At 47.9% G+C, this 21,949-nt stretch overlaps 1 protein-coding gene and 1 pseudogene across 6 annotated transcripts in view; both read right to left on the bottom strand.

Annotated features, from left to right (window-relative positions):
- CDK12 (cyclin dependent kinase 12) overlaps positions 1-21,949 on the bottom strand; it is a 91,016-nt gene that overhangs the window by 20,848 nt on the left and 48,219 nt on the right. For 2 of the 6 annotated variants that reach the window (XM_057714858.1, XM_057714859.1), the window contains exons 15-17: positions 20,332-20,444; positions 18,596-18,739; positions 14,907-15,005 (exon numbers count right to left, since the gene is read on the bottom strand). In XM_057714858.1, the coding sequence (XP_057570841.1) occupies positions 14,907-15,005; positions 18,596-18,739; positions 20,332-20,444 (356 nt within the window). Of the gene's footprint in view, positions 1-7,890; positions 13,073-14,906; positions 15,006-18,595; positions 18,740-20,331; positions 20,445-21,949 lie in introns of those variants that run through there. The other 4 variants (XR_009049939.1, XR_009049940.1, XM_057714860.1 and 1 more) reach the window with 3 other exon arrangements.
- Positions 6,111-6,998, bottom strand: LOC130839959 (60S ribosomal protein L19-like; annotated as a pseudogene).

Below are 21,949 nucleotides of genomic sequence, written 5' to 3'. Positions count from 1 at the left end.
GGATGGGGGTTCCTACCCTGTGCCTGTCTCACCTCCCTCTCCACAGGGTTATCTTCTTGGAGGGGACAGATGTTGCCTTTGATGAGGACACAAGGACTTGGCCCATAGCCTGAGTTGTCGTACTTCATTAGGGGCTCAGAGAACAGGTGGGGTCAGAGAGAGCAACACTGCCTAGACTGGCTTCCAGATCCATGACCCTGGATGCCCGGGTGCTGAGGGGCACTGTCAGGATAAGGGGGCTGTGTGAGAGGCCGCCATGAGGACTGGGTAGTGGTCCTGAGCTGGGTGGGAGAGAGGTTCTGGGCTGGGTTGTTAGCTAGAATGAGGAGTGGCCAGGCAGAGCAAAGGGCCTAACTCTAACTTTTTGCAGACTTGGGAATATTATTTGAGGTCAGATGGCAAGGGCAGCAAAGAGGTCAGATAAAGCTCTGGACTGAAGGCTGGCCACTCCTGGAGGTCATATTTTCTACCCCTGCTTCCCAGGGTCTGGAGAGTTCAGCTCCAAAGGACTTGAGGCTGCTGGATCCTGTGTTCCTCTGCTCCAATACCTGCCTGAGGCTCGTCACCAGCCCCCCAGATATTTCAAGGAACAAGCGGACTGTGCTGCTCTTACCATCTATCCCTCCCACTTGGTCAAACCACCTTCCTCCCTGTAGCCCAGGGGAAGAAGACAGACACAAACAGAGGGGTGGTAGCAGATGGTCTCTGCAGTCTCAGCTAAGGCAGAAAAGAGGGGTTTTATGCAGAGCACCCTTCCCCAGTGGAACTCCTCCCTTCCAGCTCACGAGTAATTTCAGGCCCCACCATGAGGAGACGTTGTTGGGACTTTGAATTCTCTCAATCTCTGGAGTAGCTGCAGGGCAGACAGGCAGGGCCAGGCTCTGGCAGGGCAAGGGCCCATATCCTGGGACTTGGCCTGTCCTGTCCTGATAGCTTTTTCTAGGGAAAATGAGGTGGCCTGGCCTCCCAGGCACCCTGTTCCTTGTTCCACACGTTGCAGGTGAGTCAGCTCTGGGGTCGGGGAATGGCTAGGAAGCTGAGTTTAAGCCAGAGAGATGTCCTTTTGTCATTTTTTTTCATTCATTCAACTAATATTTACCAAAGAGCTGCTTTATACTAGATGCTGTGAGCACACTGGTGAACACAGACAGGCATGGTCACTGTCCTTGTGGAACTTTCCATCTGGTGAGGGAAATAGAATCATTATTCAAATGACTGCACAAATAAGTAGGAAATAACTGTGCTAAATGCCATGAAAGAAGGATATATAGTACCATGAAAGTATATAATTGGGGGACTTGGCTGAGTCTAAGGAGCTGAGGATGAGCTTGCAAAGGAGACAGAGAAAGAACAGCTAGAGTGGTAGGAGAACTGGCAGTGACATCACCGAATCAAAGGAGGAGGTGGTCAGCTGTACCGAGAGATGCTGTGAGCTCGCAAGACACCTATTTGCCCTGACTCTTCACCTGTTAGTTGTGAGTACAGGTATGGAAATGCTCTGGCATTGTGCCTGGCTCACAGTTGGTACTCTGTGATGTTAGCTCCCTTTTCCCCCTCTATAAGCTGAACCTCCCTCCAGGGACCCCAGATTTCTGGAACAAAGGAACTGCCTAGGCTTAGCCTCCTCTGTCAACTCAGGCCCCAAACCCCAGCCATCCAGTCCTCAGTGAGGTACTCTGGGCCTCTCCACATTAGTCCCTTTACATAGAGCTCTACCATCCCCCAGTCTACTTCATCCTTTGCGTTGGTCTTCCGTGAAGTGGGGCTGGGGTCCAGGTCTCAGAGAAAGATGGCATTCTGGCTCTGCTTCTGGGGCTGACTCTGAGAAGAGCTGGAAGCCTCAGCAGCTCCCCAAGCTTCCCGGGGTGAATCTGAGTGTCTTAGGTAGGGAGAGGCAGTAGTGGAGAGATGAGGAGGGGGGCTGCCCACCCAAGGCGGCGTAGAGCCCAGAGCCTTTTCCATTGCAGACACCCCATCTGTCTCCCACAGAAGGCTCGGGTTGGAGGAAGTGCCGAGGAGGGGGGTACAGAGGGTGAAACTGAACAGTCTGAAAGCGAGCACAATGGCGGTGAAGGTGCCGACTGAAGAGAAGGTGGAGGGTCAGCGCAGGGTATCGGCAGGAAGAACGGGAGGTCAGAGGTTGGGAATGGAGGTGGGGAGGGGAGGGACACTGCATGCCACGCTCCCTAGACAGCTTTGTGGTTGATTTTGATTTAAAGCTCCCTACCCCACTGACCAGAGGGCAAAGAACCACACTTTTCTGGCCAACAAACTAATGGCATTCCTAAGCCCAGGGCCAGGCTGGGTTCAGGATGTCTCCCTCTTCCCAGCAGTAAGACCTTTGCCAAAACTTAAAATAATATTTTAGTTAAATTTGATAGCTTCCAAAGTGTTTCCTTTCACGTATCACGTTAACTGATCCTGCTAAAGTCCAGGGAGGTAAACATTATTATTATTTTTCATCTACAGATACAGCAACAAGGGGTTTAAAAGATTAAGTGAATAATTTGGATCACAGGAAAGTAAGGAGAGGGAACCCAAATCCAGGACTCCTGACTCTACGTGCAGCCACTAGGCTACTCTTGGGCCTTCCTTGCTCCTCATTTTTATCAATTACTGTACCACCTTCACTGCCAGGTCAAGTCTGGGGTTTTCTAGTAGAGAGCTCAGAAGATCTCCTTCCCTGAAAAACCCAGGCCTTGTTGGACACACATCGACACAGCAACCCCCTCCTGGATACCAACATTCAGACATTAGAAAGCTGGACATCCCCAGAGGGATGGGCCTCCCATAGATGGAAACATGAGAGCGCTTCAGACTGGAAGTGGTGAGGACAGAGGGGCAGGGCAGGGTGTGGGGAGAGGAAAATGCCAGGCCAGGAAGCATCTCTGTTGGCATCCATTCCAGGTCCTGAGTGGACCCTTAGGAATCCCTTTGGACATCCCCTCCCTACACTCCAAGTTCTAAATATTAGTTTTTTCCCTCTACCTATACTTAAGACAGTATGATTCCACAGTTTTCCTACCTACTCCAGTCTTTTCTCCCACTCTCCCCTGTTTGGAAGTTCTTCCTCGGGTGTAACTTTATAAGGCTGCAGTTTATTCCTTCTAAAACAGATGCCAAGGGAACCCAAGACAGGGCTTCAGCTATTAAATATAAATAGACAAGGGAGGGAAACTGAATATAGAGACAGATATTATATCTCTCAGTCCCTGCAAGTTATTAGGAAGAAGGCACTAGTGGTTGCTAAGCAACAGGTCTCCATAGAGGACAAGGCACCTAGAGGAAAAAGCCTCCTTTGACTGAATATTGAGGTGAGAGAATAGGGAAGGTGGGGGTCAAAGGGCTATAGGCTGGCAGGCAGGGCTTCTGGGGAATGGTTGATCTGTCCTCCAAGACCAGCCCTATTCCCCAGGCCTTAGCAAACTCCGCCTTTATAGCCTTCAGGATTGGTGGAAGGAGGAAGGCCTCAGGCACTCCTCCGTTCCTGCCAGGAGGAGGGAACCTGGTTTCCACAGCAACCCAGAAACAAACCTGGCTTGTTTGCTTATGGCTTCTCTATAACTCCCTCATGGAGCACCAACTTTCATAGACCCCTTTCTCTGAACCGCAACTTCTGATTTGAGGGGGAGGGCCCATAGAAAAGTTAGGGGTGGGGGTGCCACAAAGCTGGTCACACTTGACCCTAAAGTGACCTATTAAGACTCTAAAGGGGGAGTGACTTTTCGGGGAAAGGACTTCCAGGTGTCCTCTGACTTCTGCACCTCCTAAGGGGCTGAAAAAAGCAGGGTCATTTGGGCCCAGCCTTCCTTTCTAAACACCAAGTACAGGCTGGGGCTGGAGGTCAGGAAGAATGAGGAGGCAGGGTCTTTTTTTGCCCCTTGGCCACCCAGATCCCCATCCTCCTAGCTCTGAAGTCCACTGTCGTCAAGCCCCGAGAATGGAGATATAGAACATTAACGTATGTCAAGTATAAGTGAGTGGCACCGAGGGGCATAATCTGTTTTTCTAATATGACCACAAGCAGAGTGTTAGAAGAATTAGGCCGACAGCTGCTGGTATCCCCCCTCCCTTTCTACCCCCCCTCCTCGCTCTCCCTCTCCCTTTCTCCTCGGCGTTTGCACACACCAATGGCAGCCGAGCCCTGCTCGCGATTTCTCTTAATCTTCCTCCACCATCCTGCGCTCTTTCCGCAGGCGGTGCTGCGAAGCCGGCAGAGCCCCGCGTCACACCTTACTGCTCTCTGAGATTGCTCCACAGAGAGCTCAAGGAGATGGCAATTCGGCGCTGATGCCGGCTGGCAGCAGTTGAGAGAGGGGAAGGAGGAGAGAGAGGGAGGAAGGGAGGGGGAAAAAGTTGGCACGGATACCAAGTTTTTCCCTAGAGAGACATGGTTTGGGGGGGTTGGATAGAGGAGAAGGGAGAAAATGACACAGAAAAAGAAACAAGGAAAAAGAGGCGGGGTGGGGGCAGAGAGAGAGAGGGAGAGAGAGAGAATTAAAGTTCTCTTAGACATTCATATGAGGGCAGCCTTAGCCCACCTCACTCGTGACCCTCTGAAGATCACACCACCCAGTTGGGGTCCCCCCACCCCCTCCACTCTCTGTCTCTCTCTCTCTCCCCCAGCCAACCTGGAAGTCAAAGCGGCCGAGGCATGTTGTGTGTAGTGGTGCAAGTGTGTGTGTGTGTGTGCGCGCGCGTGTGCGCGCACACGCGCGTGTGTGTGTGTATACGCCTGTATGTTGTCTCTGTTTTGGATCGCAGTAGAATGCAGTATGTAAATGAGATGGTTATTACCGCAATGTTCATCAAGCTGAGCCGAGAAGACATTAATAGCCTGATGAATATGCATGTGAATTTGTTAATTAAGTTAATTATTCTGCTGAAAATGCATTCGTCTTCCAAGGACATTTTCCCAATGATTTTTACATGCTCTAGCCATTAGTCATGCTATATTTTATCAAGGAAATGAGTTTGCTTAAGTTGTAAAAAAAAAAGAGAGAGAGAGCAAGAAGAGAAATAGAGAAAGAAAGGAAGAGGGAAAAAAATGAAAGAGGAAAGAGGAAAATGTGTTGAAGTTGAGAGGTGAAAGGCATCTGAGGCCAGCCTGAAGTTTGAGGCCCAGCTGGGCTTTTGAAGCCTGCCCTCGATTTTTATGGGTATCTCACTCTACAATTTTTGCCCTTTTTTTGATGACAAACTTTTTTTTTCCAGTGCCAAATTTCCAACACATTAATTAATTGTTGTAGCCAATTAACTGTAGTTGTGCAAATGAGTTTAGCACTAATTACCATGCAGTGCCTGTAATCACATAAAAAAACTTGCTGAGAGAGAGAGAGAGAGAGAGAGAGAGAGAGAGAGGAGGAATGGGAAGGGAGTGGTGGCAGGAGAGGAGGGCACCTGGAATAGAGGGGCAGCCAAGGGGAGGGAAGAAGCAGGGGTCCTAAGGGTTCCTGGTTAGGCACCATCTTGGCTTCAAAGGCAGGTAGCTGTCTTCACATTCAGGACCTCTGACAATCAGGAAATCTCAGAGTGGATAAGAGCCAGTAAATAGTGGTCTCCTTTTGTCTAAGAACTTCCACCCAGGGGATTTCCTGATGGTCCAGTGGTGAAGACTCTGCAATTTCACAGACAAGGGCCCTGGTTCGATCCCTGGTCAGGGAACTAAGATCCTGCAAGCCTCCAGGCATGGCAAAAAAAAAAAAAAAAACACAAACAAAAACAAAAACAAAGCAACTTCCAACCAAAAAAGAGGTTTGAAATGGATATCTCTGGTTCTGTCAACAATGCAAAGTATTCCCTATAAATTCTGAAGCCCTCAGCGTTTATCCCCCATGGCTGCAATTACTGGATAAGGATGGAGGGTGCCATTGGAAGATGTGTCATTTCTGATGGGCCAAGGGAGATAGGGAAGAGTGATATGTGCTCTCAGCCTGGTTCCAGAGCTGTAAGTAGACAGGGAAAGTTGTTATAAGTCCACCACAGCCACTGGAATAGGCCAAGGGAGCAATGGTAACATCAACTGTAAAAAATCTGGTTCCAGCAGGAGGTGGGAGGAGGCAGCCTTTGGCCAGACATAGCTCCCAGGAGAAAAGCCAAACTTTCTCTCCTACAAGCTGGCATTTCTACCATTCATCACGTTTGGGCTGACTCTAGGTTCCCACCTGTCAGCTTCTACCAGTGCCCAGAGGCTGAGGTATAGACCAAATAATTTCTCCAGGTCCTTCTGATTTAGCTGTCCATGATTTGGACAGAAAGAGCAGTGGTAAAGTGGGGACTAAGTGTGAACTGGGTTGTGGGGTTTTTTGTTTTTTGTTTTTTTTTTTTGGCAGATAAAGGCTAGTTTTTTATTGATTGAGTGATCTATGTAATTGCTGAGGCCACTATGTATAGAGAAGAGAGGGAGAACTTTATTTCTTGGTCTCTTCCTCCTTGGACAGCATCTTGATGATTTCCTCCTTCTTGGCCTGGAGCCGCACTTCGTGCTTGCAGGCTTCCTTGGTCTTAGACCTATGGGCCTCAGCCTGGTCTGCCAGAAGCTTCTTGTGAGCCTTGTCTGCCTCCAGCTTGTGGATATGCTCCATGAGAATCTGTCTGGTTTTGAACACGTTACCCTTCACTTTCAGGTACAGGCTGTGATATACATGGCGGGCAATCTTCTTAAATTCATGGTATCTTCTGAGCAGCCGGCGCAGAATTCTCATCCTCCTCATCCAGGTTACCTTCTCAGGCACTCGAGCATTCGCAGTACCCTTTCATTTGCCTATGTCCATGTGCCTGCCCTTCCAGTGGGCCAAGGTGTTTTTCCAGCATCAAGCCCGGGAATGGACTGTCACAGGCTTCCAGATGATCAGCCCATGTTTGATCAGCTTTTGGATCTGCTGACGGAAGCTAGCATTGGTGATTTCATTAGTCTCATTGAGGTCTAACCAGACCTTCTTTTCGCCACAGTGGAGGACACTGAAGGCAGGCCTCTTCTGATGCCTGAGCATACTCATGGCTGTGGCCACAGCGGCAAAAGGGTAAACTAGCAGTTTGGATTCCACACTGATTTCCCTGAACCATGTCTCAGACACCGAGCCTACCCAAGGGGTGTGTGTGTGTGTAAATGACCTATAGTTCCCCATCACACTAAAAAAAAAAAATTAAAAAGCTATTTCTCCCTTACTGCCCTCCAACCCCTCCCCTCCCCCCCCCCCCCCCCCCGCCCCAGAATAGAGAGCTCACTTGTCATGGGACTCAGCTTCCTCAGACCTCATCAGAGACACACTCAGCTTCACATTTCCAAAGACAGCCTTGACCATTTAACCTCAGCCCAAAGGCTGAGTCCTCCCTTTCCCATTCCAGGTTCCAGGTGTGTGGGCAGATTGCTCATGGGCTCCATCCAATTCAGCCTTGAAGTGGCAAAGGGGAAACAATTTCAAGCGCACAAGCCACACTGCCCCCTGCTTCATGACACTGCCCTTCTAACTATGAACCAAAGTCAGCTGTGAGGACCTGAACTGACCCAGGCTGCTCCAATGCTCTTCCTGCCTCTGACACCTCTCTTCTGGTTCTGCCCACACCCTCTTCCAAGCAACCTTAGTCAAGGTCTGAGAAAGCCTGGTGTAGTAGAAAGAGCCCTATTATCTTGAGTTCCAAGCTCTTCTTTGCCATTTAATGGCATGTGATTGTGGGAAAATTATTTATGTTGAGCCTCAATTTTCCCTGTCTATGAAACGGAAATAATAATCAGTGCCATGCCTGAAGGGTTAAGAAACTTAACAATTGTAAACATAAAACAACACTCAGGACACCAAGTAAAATGGGCTATTTCACTAATTGCTAGTGAGTACAAAGTGAGAGCACAAAGTGTTCCTTTTGAAAAAACATGTTTAATTTTATTGGAGTGTAGTTGATTTACAACATTGTGTACAAAGTGTTCTTTAATAGGTGAATGGTTAAACTGTGGTACATCCATATCATGGAAAAAAAGAAACAAACTATTGATACATTCCAAAACTTGGATGGGTCTCCAGAGAATTATGCTGAGTAAATCCAATCCTAAAAAGTTACATAGTGTGTGACTCCATTTTTCAAATGACAAAATTTTAAAAGTGGAGGATGGATTAGTGGTTGCCAAGGGTTCAGAAGGGGGTGATGTAGGGGTGATTATAAAAGGGCCACATGAAAATCTTTGTGGTGTTGGAACTGTTCAGTATCTTGACTGTAGTGGCAGATGTATGTATTTACACAGGTAATAAAATTGTACAGAACTTAATAAACACACTTACACAGGTAAAACTGGGGAAATATGACTAAAACTGGTGGACTGAACTAATGTCAATTTTCCTGGTTGTGATGTTATACTATAGTTTTACAAAATGTTACCACTGGGTGAAAGTGGGCAAAATGTACAAGGGATTTCTCTGTATTATTTCTTACAACTACATATGAATCTACAATTACCTCAGTTTTTAAAAAAGGATATGATAGATTATTAATGTTTCTACTGGGTATAGGAGAGAGAAGGGGCTGCCCTTGTGTTTCCATTGCAGAATTCCAAAGAGGAAGATTAAAAAATATTCTCATTATGGTACATCAATAAAATGATCATAAATATGGGGAGGGGGGATATTTCTATCTGTTGACCCAATAATTTCACTTCCTGGAATTTACTATAAAAAAATGCATGAAGTTTTATGTGATAGGATGTTCACTGTGGTATTATTTATAACAGTAAACATATCTAAATGATTAAAACAGTGGATGAGCTTTATAAATCATGGCATATCTAGGTGATGAAATACTCTGTATACTTTAAACATACTTAAAAAAACAAACAAACATCCAGCACAATGCCTGGAACTCAATAAATGGTAGTTCTCTTCAGTTTATTGTCATGTTCTGGGTATTAAAAGAGGTCATGTAGGTAAATGCACTTGACAAACTGTAAAGTGCTTAGCAAGTGCTCTGTGTTGCTTTATTAATTAATTAATTAATCTATTTATTTATTTATGGCTGTGCCGCACAGCATGTAGGATTTTAGTTCCCTGACCAGGGAAACTCCTGCAGTGGAAGCGCAGAATCCTAACCACTGGACCACCAGGGAACTCCTCTACGTGGCTACCTTAATGGCTGTCTCTCCCAGCTCCATCCTAGATGAAGCTGTACTTCCAGGCAGAACACTACCTAAGGAACTCCTAGCTGGAGGCATGGGAATGGGGAAACTGACTTCTTTGGGAGTGTGAGTCAAAGGATTAGGGCTACTTCCTTTCCAGGAGACTGCCACCCCATGTTCCAAATCATCAATAAAACTATGAACATTTTCTCCAGCATATGCATACACTCACATTTGCCTATAATTCCAGGGGACTCGTAGAGTCTTTGACACACTGTCAGCCCTGATGACTCCATAAAAGTAATAGACTGTTGTATCAACCACTGTTGACTGAGCACCTACTCAATATCAGGCGATGTCCTAGGCACTTTACACACATTATTTCACTAAATTCCTTTCACCACTTTAAAAGGTCGTTTATCTGCATTTCACAGACAAGGAAACGAGGGCTGAAAGAGGTTAAGCGATTTTCCAAGGTAGCACAGATAGTAAATGGCAGCACTGGCATTGGAACTCAAGGCTGTCGGCCTCTAAAACTTACAATCTAACCACCACACATACCACATTTAGAAGAACTGAGGAAGAAACTACACTGAGGCCCACATCTGGAGGAGCCCCAGAAAAGTACCCCTGTTCTTCCAATGCCCCTCAGGTAGACAGAGACTTAAACTCATCCCAGGCAAAAGCAAAATCTCTAAAGAGAAGTAGGTCCATTCTGAAGTCTTATATCCCATGAGTAAGTTTTTCCATATGTCTAACCTCTATCCTTTCTGCTAAAATCCAATCCCTTTTCCTCTCTTTTTCCATGGATACAGTAGGGATGGTGAATATATGACATGGTGCCCCTCCACGAAAAGTCCTGGGTGAGGAGGGGATAGAGGAGTTTGTCTTTCCCCAGGACTGTTGAGGCCTCAGTTCCCTTGGTCTCTTGGATCTTCCTCAAGGTATCAAACTAAAAGATGAGCAGGAGAAAACGGACCAGGAAGAAAAGCAGAGAGAGTAGCCTAATCAGACCAAGGAGACCAGCTTGGAGGATGGCCTGGGACTCTCTCAGGACCTTAGTGCTGCGCTCAGGGTGAAGTTAAGGTGGGCAGTTTTCTCCAGCAGGCTCAGCAGCCAGCTTCATGTTTGACATCTACCCAGCTATGGAGGTCTGGCCAGCATCCCTCATGCTAACGCCTCTTGTTTGTCTTAATACGACATCTCTATAGAAAGGAGGGATCTGGGGGTTCTGCCACTCTACATTTACTCCTCCTGTCTCAATATGACCTTGCTGTACTTGCTCAGGATCAGACAGCCCAACTGGGGTGCTTAGATACCCAGGGAAGAGAATAATCTTGTGATGAGGAGCCTGGGATCCCAAGACTAGGTCCAAAGCTCTTTTCTCTCAACATGAGAGCCAGGAGGGAAACTGGGGCCTGAGTCTAGATATAGATTGGGAAGAAGAGGTGTCTTCCCTCCCTCCATCCTTCCTTCCCTCCTCCACGCACTATTCTACCCTGCTGGGGCCTAAGCATGCCCCCTGCTCACTTTGGCTTCCATGACCCACCTACCTTATGGACAGGAGAGGGTTAAAGGCATGGTATGGGCAAGCTATAAATTTCCCATCAGTGTGGGGAGAGCAGGACTGTTGGCAGGGAGGGGGTTGGGCGGGGGGGGGGAGGGGGAGCTGGGAAAAAGCCAGGAGGTTGTCTCTAGGTAACAATAAACACTGCAAGCAAGGAGCAGCTGTTACACTTACTCTCTCTGCATCACAATGCTGAAATAACACTAATAAACCAGTGTGCCCAATGCACAGGCATATACGCATTTAGGTCCAAGCCCCACTGTACCCCTAGGGCTGCGCTTTGCTTCAGGTCAGGGCCCTTGGTGCCAGTTGACACACCTGTCTTGGCCTGGTAATACTTATGTGGAGGACGAGGACTGGTGAGTCAGTCTCAGAGCCAGAGTGGCATTCTCAGAGGAAGTGGGGTTGTAGAGGCTGGGGATTCCAGGTTCAGATCCTGAGGGCATTCACTGGTAGGAAGAAGTCAAATGGGGTAACTCTTCGCTGGGAGTTGGGAGGAGGAGAGGAGAGTAAGAGAGGGGAAAGCATAGGGAATATACTTTTCTTTTTTCATACTTACCATGTCTTCTCAGATTGCAGAGCATGAGGTAGCCAGGAGTGGAGTCAACTGAAGGGAGGCGGAATAAAAGGGGGACTGAGGAGAAGGTTTAAGAAGGGGAACACGTGGTATTGAGGAGTGATCCTTGTATCTCCTGGGGCTGAACTCCCCACACCTGCCTGCCCCCCACATGATGCACCCACATGTGCACCCCCCTCACAGCACCACGTTCATACCAGAGCCAGGTGATACGTCAGTTCAGTTCAGGATTGAGCTTTATTCTGGGTGTTCCAGCAGGGGCCCCTGAGCTCCTGATACTGCCAGGGAGAGCTGGGGGGTGGAGCTGGTCCCATCTCCCAACATGAAGAGCAGCTGGTCTGTCCCTTTCTTCAACTAAAACGGTCTCTGGATCCCTAGAAGCATCCCAGCAGAGGGCCCCTCATCCCAGCTGGACAGCAGAGCTGCCATCAGTGAAAGGAACAGAAATAGGCAAATGAAAACTTAGGCTCTGTCAGAGAACTCCCCTCTGAGGTTAGAAGGAGGATATTTATTATGTATCTGGATACACTGGTATCCAAGATCCCTATTTCCTTTTGCTGAAACAGGGAGGACCCTGGGACTGTGGTCAGAGGCATGGCTGGTTCTCCTGGTCCACTTTCTGGCTCTGTTCTGCTGGTGTGACCTCAAACACAGTATTCCATTACCCCCGATTCAGAAAGTCTGGAGAAGATGTACATTGCCCACCTGACATGTAAGGGAAGAGAAAATCTGCACCTTTGAAGATCATGGTTTCTGTTTCCAGCAAAGAGAGTGCTGAGACCAAGTGATAATTATTCCAGGTTCTGGTCTTATAATAGTGCCCCCCAACCCCTTTTTTAAATTTCTAAGTCATGTGGTGTCAGATGGGTACCCAGACCTCTGGGCAGGTAAGTGAGGGCAGGGAGGAGTAGCTGTGTCTGCCTGGAAAGCCCCTTTCCTGGAAGGTGCCCAGGAGTGCTGAGCTGCCCCAGCACAGTACCCTCTGTGCAGCCCGTGGATACAGTGGAGCAAGAATAACTAGCCTCTCTTATCCTTTCCTCACTGGGAAGCCTCTCCCTGGGAACGCTCAGCCTCCCCTGCTATCTTCTCTCCCATTTCCCTCTCTCTTTCTTAGCTGGGACCTCTCCTTGCCCCACAGTCCAGATGAGAGACCTCTATCTACAGAGCTCAGAGTGGGGGAGAAATGGGGCAAAAGAGAGCTCAAACAGGCCTGGACCCCCTTCCTCTCTGTTGTTTTCATGAGCCACCCCCGTTGCTATGAGTCACCAGAACCTTGAGCTCAGCTGAGCTGCCAGCAGCCTTCTCCCTCCCCACAGCCGCTCCAGCCAGGCAGATACGCACCTAAAGGGCCCCAGAGCCCACCATCTTTCTACTCACAGGGCCACAGCCCCCTCCTTCATCCCTAGGAATCTGCACTCCAGACACAGTGGGATGAGTTAGAAAGCAGTGTGAGATACCCCAGCATGTGCTCTGTGTTAGAGCAGAGGGCCAGCTGCCGGTATGGCAAAGCAGGGTCACCAGCCAGGAGAGCTGGCACAACGCGGGCACAGAGCCTTGCTGACACGTGAGAGGGGGCGTGGGAGGGGCTGGGGTAAGAAAGCTGTTTCAGGAGCAGGCATCTCCTTCTGGCTCCCTCTCTGGTCACTGTTTCTTCTCCTTGGCTTCTCTCCCTGGGTACTGATGGACATTATGGCACTGCCACCTCTGAAATATCTTCCTTCACCTCTTCCATGGCTTTGGGAGCTAGAGAGGGGATCTGCATGATAACCTTCGAGGTGTCAAGGTGGGAGGTTCAGACATCCAGCTCTCTCACCCTCAATGGGATACACTGAGGGAGAAAGAGGAAAGGAGTCCCATCAGCATAAAAGCTAAACCCTGGGCCAACAATAAGCTCCTCAACAATTCCCTCTTCTCTAGAGTGCAGGGGATTCTGGGTATTGCTACCTCTGCCTTCCACTTACTTCAAGTCTGTCCCTCTTTCCGTGCTAAAACTCAGGGCTTCTCCTGGATTCCAGAGCAGTCTCCCTCTTGCTCCCTCCACAGCAGGCTCCAGGCTCTGACTCCAGGGCTGTAGATCTCATACCCTTGGCTAAACCTTGGGAGTGTGAGGCAGGGCTGGTGGGGATTGAGCAGAGGGTGGTCTTGTTCCTTACAGAAACATCAAGAATCTAGATTGAATGCTTTAAGGGCCTTTTAGCCCCTCCAGTATACCTCTAATCTTGGAGTAGGGATGGACAAAAGGTGAAAAAGAGAGACTACAGAAAGCCCGACCCTCCTTTCTTCACTGCATGCTTCTCCACTGCTCTCTGTTGCAGAGGAGAAACAGCAGCTCTGTGAACAGAAGCCACCTAATAAATCCCCTGAACAACACTCAACACGAATGGCCTACCTTACATTAGGCAGCTAGCCCCACAGATGGGAATACAGGCCTCAGTTTCCAAATTTCCCCTTTCTATCTTCTTCCCTCTTTCAGGCTTCTCCCCCATCACCCTCCACAAGAGAATCTTCCTTTTCAACTCCCTAGCACAGTTTTCCTCCCCCACCCCCAGTCCTGCAGTTCCTTGGAAGCAGGGCAGGAACTAGATGGGGTCTATCCAGACTGTCTTGAGGCAATGCAAGGGGGCCCTTCTCATCTTACTGGTAGTAGAAAAGGCAGAGAATTAGATAGCCTAGGAGATGACCCTGGGGGTCTAGGGACAGGGCAGGGTGAGTCTGGGGGCATGTAGAGAGGCACATCTTGCTCTTCTCTAGGGACTCTGGAGATATTAAATGGTGTACTAAGATAGAGGAGAAGACAATTCTGGGAGTAGGGGATAAGCATTGGGGGCTTGGAGAGTATGACAAAGTTTCTACCCATACTGCTTTTCAAACTCTGTGCCCATCCTTGCCCTGACCCCAACTTAGTCTCATGAAGCACAGAAAGAAGAATGTTGAATTTTTTGAGGAAGGAAGGAGACGCCAGGAAATGCCATCTTTGGCAATTTGGTGGGCAAGCCACTTCTCTCCATCACTCTTTCTTAACTCTAATGTCTGAATAGTGAAGGAGGTAGGGGTGGGGGATGAGGACAGCTGGAAATGTGTCCCTCTCTCCAGTGTGCACCAACACTGCACAGAGCCAGATGGAGCTTGACTAAAAGCTCTGGGCCATGGCACTGTGCGAATACAGGGGCATTTCTGACTCAGCTTTCAGAACCTTGAGTTTCAATTCTGTCTCTCCTCTCCGCTTAGACATAGGACACAAGACCACTCCTCGCTACATTTTTTAGCATAGTTTTCTCTAGCAGCTTATATTGCAGCAGAGAAGCTTGTGATAAGATCTCAGAAAAAGCTCAATATTTAGTCACCATTGGGGGATTTATTTCTTGGTTAAGGAACTGGGGAAGTTGGTGTATTTCCTTCCCTGTGGACCTTTTAGAATATGGTAAAATTTCATGGGAGTGGGAGGCTCTAGGGGATCTGTCTACTTGGAAGCAAGGGAATGGATGAGATGACCTCGGGAAAAGGGTGTACAAGGGAAATGTTCCCCCAATAATGCAACTACCTGATTCCTCTGAGTTGCTTCCAAGACTCAGGGGCCAGAGACACGAGACTCCAAGCTATGGAGAATAATATTCTGCCAACCCTCTTCCCTTGACTTTCCTCCCCATACCCTACCTACCTACCTTTCCCTGTGTTCCCAGGAACTCTCCAAATCCAGGAACAAAAGCAACTCTAGGACAGGATTCAACTGATTTCCCTTCTCTGGGTCTCCGTTTTCACATCTGTAAAATGAATGGGTTGGCAAGATGAGCTCCAAGTTCTCTTCCTTGCAACAGTAAGGGTCTATGATTCATACCCCAAAGGCACCAGCTCTCATTTGCATGCTGTTTTGCATGTAATCTCCATGGCACTTATTTTATGTCTAAACACACAGAAATATCTCTGAACCCTGCCCTTCTCCTCCCTCTCCCCACAGTCCCTGGTTCTACGGTCCCTTGCTCTTGTCTTCCCCTCCAAGGACCTCAAAGCTCTGTCCCACCTTCCTTTCACAATTTTATAGCACTCACTGGGACAAAGTTCAACTGAACAAAACCTCAGGAACAAGAAAACAGCCTTACCTAATATCCTGGCTGCAATTTGGGGGCCCAGAACTGAGTCAACCGGTACATTTCCATCCTTTTTGAAGGTCCTGGCAGTTGCGGGGAAGTCCCGGCACCTCTCCCCAGTGCCTCCCCTCCTCCTCCACCTCACTATCCTCCATGCCAGAACGCAAAGTGGCCAGTGATTGATGGGCCTGGGTTCCTGGTAACCGCACCCAGTGGCCCAATCCTCCTCCCTTACCCAGTCCCTCCCCTGTCCCTATTCAGAGATCAGATTGTCTCATGTTGGTCCCTGAGGTCCCATTAATTAAAAATACATCCAATTAAATGGCAGGTGAAAACGTGCTATTGGAGCTCTCCACCCCCCTGCCCCAGCTTGGTCCCCCCACCCCCCTTTTAAGGCTCAGCTGTGCTTTGAGCTGAGAAAAAAAGAGAGAGAGGAAGAAAGAGGGAGAGAGAAGAGGAAGACAGAGGGGTGGGGGTATTCGGTGTGTGTGGGGGGAGCCATTTGAACCTCTGCCAGGGTAGCATGTGCCAGCCTGGGAGGGTGGCACTGTGCCCTGGTGTCTAATTTCTGGAGGTGTGAGTAGGTTCAGTCAGCTGGGTACCCACTTCCATTTCCCTTAAAGGGGCAGAGGGAAGTCAAAGGGTGTGGCTAACTACACTGCCCTCCTTCTTGGTTTGGTGAGTGAAGGGGAGAAGTGTAAAAGGTAGAGGGCCCTTAAGAGGGGGTGCGATGCTCAGCGGTTGGGAGAGTCTGAGGCCTCCATTCTTGGCGTATCCCTGCTTTTCCCCAAACTGCAAAGAAGATAACAAGAAGCTGGTTGGGACCCAGGTGACAGGGCATGGCAGTGCTCCCAAGGCAGCCTGTACCTGCCTCTGCCCACAGGAAAGCTGAGTTAAAAATAGAGGGATGAAGGAAGGAGCCATAATTTGGGTGGAGCAGATGGGTCAAATAAGATAAAATAATACAAGCATGGACATTTGTGTGGGCAGCACCTTATAGGTAAGAGGATCTGGAGGGACCTATCCTATTTGCCCTTTCTCTAGGCAAAAAGAAGCACCAGTAGTGTGAAGTCACCTCAAACTGGCAGGCTGTGGGTAAGGCATCTCCTTCTTCTCCACATGTATGCTGTCCCCAGCATTTTGTCAGGTAAGACATCTGCCCCACCCTCCACCCCTCTAAAGCCCTCTGGCCCCAAGCAATGCAAAGCTAATAGGCACTGAGAGCTGTTGGGAGAGGTGCTAGGAAAAAAGGGGTGACTAAGGGTGGTACTCAGAATTCAGGCAGTAGTGGGGGTATCTGCCAACCGAGGGCCCCCGCCTGGCCTCCTTGGCAGCCTCAGTACCTCCTCACTTCACTTTAACGCTAATTGGAGATTTTAATCTGCGCTGCTGCTCTGCTCGGGGTGCTGGGGGGAGCGCCAGCTGTGCAGCAATTCCAGCAGCACCGACTGTTTAATCAAGCTGTCCTCCTGGGGAGGGGCCCTCGGGCATGGGGGTAGGAGGGAGGAGGAGAACCTCTGTCATCTCCCTTAGCCTATTCAGCCTGGAAGGGCTTCATGGAGACTGAGGATCAAATATGGGACACCTCATCCCCAGAAGGGCTCCATGGCCACATGGATCCCTAGCAGAGCCATGACACAGTATGGGGGTGGCATGAGGATCAAGGGTCAAAGCAGCCCCCATCCCCATCCTGCTTTCTGACACCATTTTTGGCACAGAGCCCCAGAGTGTCCCACGTATTCTCCAGCCACTCAGGGGGCAAACATTCTCTGGACCATCTTGAGCTCTGCAGGTTTGTGCTGGGGGAGGTGATGGGGGCATAGAAGGCTGAATTTTCCTACTCTCTCAGTCTCTCTGAGAGAGTCCTTTCCCCAAAACTCTCTCCTAAGAGATCTACTTCTTCAAGAGCTGCTTCTCTTAAAACAACTATAAGAGACTTCTTTTATCCTCTGAAAAACCAGATGCCTCCACCCTCTGGGCTGGAAAGTGACTTAGAGGCTGGGGACAGCGGGGTGGACAGCTGGAACCTGCTACACCTTGAAGGAGAGAAACATCTGTACAAGGTGTTTGGTGCCTAGAGCTGGGGGGCTTCCCACATTCAGCTGGGAACATAGTGACAGGGGAAGAGCATTCAGGGTCTCAGGCCATTTTTAAGGAAGAACAAGTGGAAGAACAATTAATTATTATTCTGGCTCCTTGGGGCCCCGGTCTCAGGCTCTCTGGGGGTGTTTCTGACTCCTGTCTTGGGAGCAGATTGCGGTGTCCCCCCTCCCTTCACCCAAACTGTCTGAGGAGGGGCAGGAGTTTTAATTGGTCAGCAGCACCCTCTTGTGGCAGAAACCAAGACTGCAGCTAGCCAAGCAGCCCAGCAGCTTTGAGGGATCAGACATCCAGGTTGACAGAGAGGTAGACAGGGTACTCCAGGTACCCAAAGCATACTTACCGCTCAACCACTTCCAGAGACATTTCCTACTTTCTAACACTTACCCTATCCCTCCCTCCATCCCATCCTAACTGCTTCACCTCCAACTCAAGGTATGTGCCTACCAGGGGAGGGAGCACCTTCCCCAGAGCTGGCACTTGTTTAGGCCTGCCGCTTGTGCTGTCTGGATTGCAGGAGTGAGAGAGGTATTGCTGAGAGAGGAGACCTAAGGTCAAAAGAGTGAGCTGTCAACTCCAATGGCAGGAGAGGCTCTGGCACCCGTGCCAACTCCATACAAGTGCCAGACAAGAGCTGCCACCTGAGGTCGAGATGGCATATTACCTACTGATGGGTTCTGCCCTGTAACAGTCCATTCGCTACCTCCTGGAGGGGTCTGGGAATGAATAAGGACAGACTCTTAGAGTCTGAGATCCTGTCCTCAGAAATGGACACCATATAAAACCTTTCTCTCAAAAGATTCAAGTATTCCCCAAGGATGCCAGGTCACTGGACCGAATGTACATCTAGGACTTCAGGCTTCCAGCCCCGAGAGGAGGGCTGCCTGTCATTAGATCCTTCCCCTCCAGTGTCAAATACCATCCATTTATTGTTCCCTTCTTCCCATACCCACTAAATGCGGGAAATGGTTTTGAACAACAGGAAAGGGCATGGAGACTTAACATTAGGAAGGTCTCTCTAAAAACTAGGGCTGGAAGTCACCAAGGCAGAGCCGAGTCACCAAGGCCTTCCCCTTGTTGGAGATATTTAACAACAAAGAGAAATATTCCCAGAGAGAAATATGACCCTGTTTGGGGTTGGTGGGTACGGAGAGGAGAATACCTACCTGGCAGCAAGGATGGGGTAGGCACTGTAGGTTGGTGACCTGCCCAGTGCTGGGCATTGAGGATGGAAATAAGCAGGCTGGCAGACCTCTACTTCTGGTGTCTTGCGCAGTGTTTGGACGGGGGGTGGGGATCTCCCATCAAACCTGGAAAGGAGGTGGAGAAGCTGATGAGAGGTAGTAAGAAGGGGCATCAATGCCCTATCCCGACTCAGAAGAAAGAAAGAGAAAATAGCTTCTTGGGGAAGAGGAAGAGGAAGAAGAAGAAGAAGAAGGCAGGGCTGTGTGTATGTATGAGGTAATGGGTGAATGGGGCGGGTGTTGTAGAGAGGCTGAGAGTAACCAATAGCAGTGTCACACTATTGAGGAATATTCATTAGCACAGCTGGTGAAGAGAAAAGAACAGGAATGAATGGATCACCAATGCCAATAAAGGGGGTTACCCACTCCAACCAGGAGGGAGGAATTGCTAATCAGAAGACAGGACACCATAACAGGGTCAAGAAAAAGCTAAGGATCTCCCAAAGCAACAGAAATAAAAGCAAAAAAAAAAAAAAAAAAAAAAAAAAAAGGGACCTAATCAAACTTATAAGCTTCTGCACAGCAAAGGAAACCATAAACAAAACAAAAAGACAACCTGCGGACTGGGAGAAAATATTTGTGAATGATGCGACCAACAAGGGCTTAATTTCCAAAATATACAAACAGCTCATACAACTCAACAGCAACAACAACAACAACAACAAAACCAAAAACAACCCAATTGAAAAGTGGGCAGAAGACCTAAATAGACATTTCTCCAAAGAAGACATACGGACAATAGACAAATGAAAACATGCTCAACATCACTAATTATTAGAGAAATGCAAATCAAAACTACAATGAGGTACCACCTCACACCAGTCAGAATGGCCATCACTAAAAAGTCTACAAATAACAAATGCTGGAGAGGGTGTGGAGAAAAGGGAACACTCTCTACATTGTTGGTGGGCATGTAAATTGGTGCAGCCACTATGGAAAACAGTCTGGAGGTTCCTTAAAAAAACAAAAATAGAGCTATATGATCTAGTAATCCCATTCTTGAGCATATACCCAGACAAAACTATAATTTGAAAAGATACATGCACCCCTATGTTCATAGCAGCACTATTTACAATAGCCAAGACATGGAAACAACCTCAATGTCTATCAACGGATGAGTGGATAAAGATGTGGTACATATATACAATGGAATACTACTCAGCCATAGAAAAAAAAGAATGAAATAATGCCATTTGTAGCTACATGGATAGACATAGAGATTATCATACTAAGTGAAGTAAGTCAGAAAGAGAAAGACAAATACCATATGATATTATTTATATGTGGAATCTAAACTATGACACAAATGAACTTATCTAAGAAACAGAAACAGACTCAGACATAGAGAATAGGGGAAAGGGGGTGGGGGAGGGTTGGATTGGGAGTTTGGGACTAGCAGATGCAAACTATTATATTAATATATAGAATGGATTCAACAAGATCCTATTGTATAACACCGGGAACTATATTCAATATTCTGTAATAAACCATGATGGAAAAGAACTTAAAAAAAAAAAAAAGCTAAGGAAACTCCTCTGGAGATCTTTGGGAATAAGAACTTCCCTGAGACTCGTGTGTGTGTGTGTGTGTGTGTGTGTGTGTGTGTGAATCCGTTACAAAAGCAGGCCAGTGGCCTCTGATTGGCTTAAGGCCCCTACCTGGCCTTAAAGTCTGTGATAAAGAGACAGAATTTGCCAGGGCTCCAGATGTCAGGTAACTGATGGACGTTACCAAATTCCTCAGGGGCCATCACTCCTACTGCGGCTGCCACCTGTAAAAGAAAATGACAGGGTACATTAGACATGAGATAAGGGATTAGACACCAAAAAGGGTCTATGGTCTTTCATCCAGGAGCATGGCCTTGGAAGGTAAAGTGATGGTGATGGTCACCACTCTTCTAATTCACAGAGCTGAGAAGGATTCAGATGAACCTTAAGTATGCTCCCAAAGAGAGCTGTAAGTGTTCTAAGATTCCTACCTCCAGGGAACTAGCTCCCAGTCTGATAAAAGTAAAAACCATGGTTCCTATACTTAAAAGTTAGGAATTCAACAGAAATAGAAGCTGTGAAACCCAGAATTAAAAAAGGCAATGAATGTTCAAAGTTAATGGAAAGTTAACGCAAGAAAGTGACTCTAAGGAGGGCCTCTAGTTTTAGATCAGATAACCTGCTTGTATTTGAAGGCTCTCTCATCCAAAACAGCTTCTTCAAGAAAGACTCAGAGACCAGAAAACGGTCCTGTGAGATAGAAAGGAGGTTTGTGGGAGAGTGGATTTGATGCAATTTGGGCAGGTAGGTCTATACACTCCCTGTGTAGGGATGAATCTGCATGGGGACCAACTCCACATTCCTCCTGTGCTATCAACCAAGGTGTGATGGAGAAAATGTAAAGATATGTACTGGGATCTATTTGTCATCAGCAGTCAATACTCATTTTGCAAACTCCCTGCCCCTCTGGCCTAGACCTATAATTCTTTCTATCTCTAAGCTGACTTACTCCCTCCAAGACTCTGCTTCGAGTTTAGGAACTCATTAGCATTCCCCTCCCTGCTCATCACTGGCTCCCAGACTCATATGCTCAGAAAATAAGCGTTGGAAAGGACTGTGGCAACATCTGGGAGAGGTGCAAAGAGGGGAAGGGAGTCTCAGCACCAGAGTGAGATGACTTTAGAACCTGCCATGCATGTCAGCCCATTGAGCACACTATTCAGGGCTTAGGTCATTGTTGAACACACCACCTACCTTCTGCTCCACCGAAGGAGAAAACAAACAACTTAAAACTAAAAAATAGGGGGGAGAAGAGCCCCGTCCCCCACCACCATTTGCCTGTACTCTCAGAGATCTTATTTTACGTAGAGTTCTGTAATTCCTTCTCTCATTCAGCAATTCCCCTTAGTTTCCCAGCAAGTGAGATGTTTTCATTCTCCTTTCCTTCCGATTTTGTTTTTCAATATAGCTATAATATAATGCAAAGGAGCCTGAGTTGAGATTTAGGGTAAATTTCTCACAATGCCTCTGAGGATCTTTTCCTACTATCCAACCTCTGGAGAGGTTGACAACGAGCTCCTTGAACTTCGGGGTAACTCTGAAGCATCAGGATCTTTGGCTGTGGTTTGCCACTTGCCTCCCAATGAACCAGAGCTCTTGACTCTAAATAAAAATTACAGTTGTACAATTTGCACATCATTGAAAGATTAGTATTTGAGGTAAAAATAAAGCTTCTCAGTTTTTCTACTAATTTTTTTTAACGTAAATTTCCCCCTCAATCTGTCCTTCC

This window comes from Hippopotamus amphibius, chromosome 17 (assembly GCF_030028045.1).
Source record: "Hippopotamus amphibius kiboko isolate mHipAmp2 chromosome 17, mHipAmp2.hap2, whole genome shotgun sequence".
NCBI classification, from domain to species: domain Eukaryota; kingdom Metazoa; phylum Chordata; class Mammalia; order Artiodactyla; family Hippopotamidae; genus Hippopotamus; species Hippopotamus amphibius.
The sequence above is the reverse complement of the archived record's forward strand: the minus strand, read 5'-3'. Positions and strand labels throughout refer to the sequence as shown.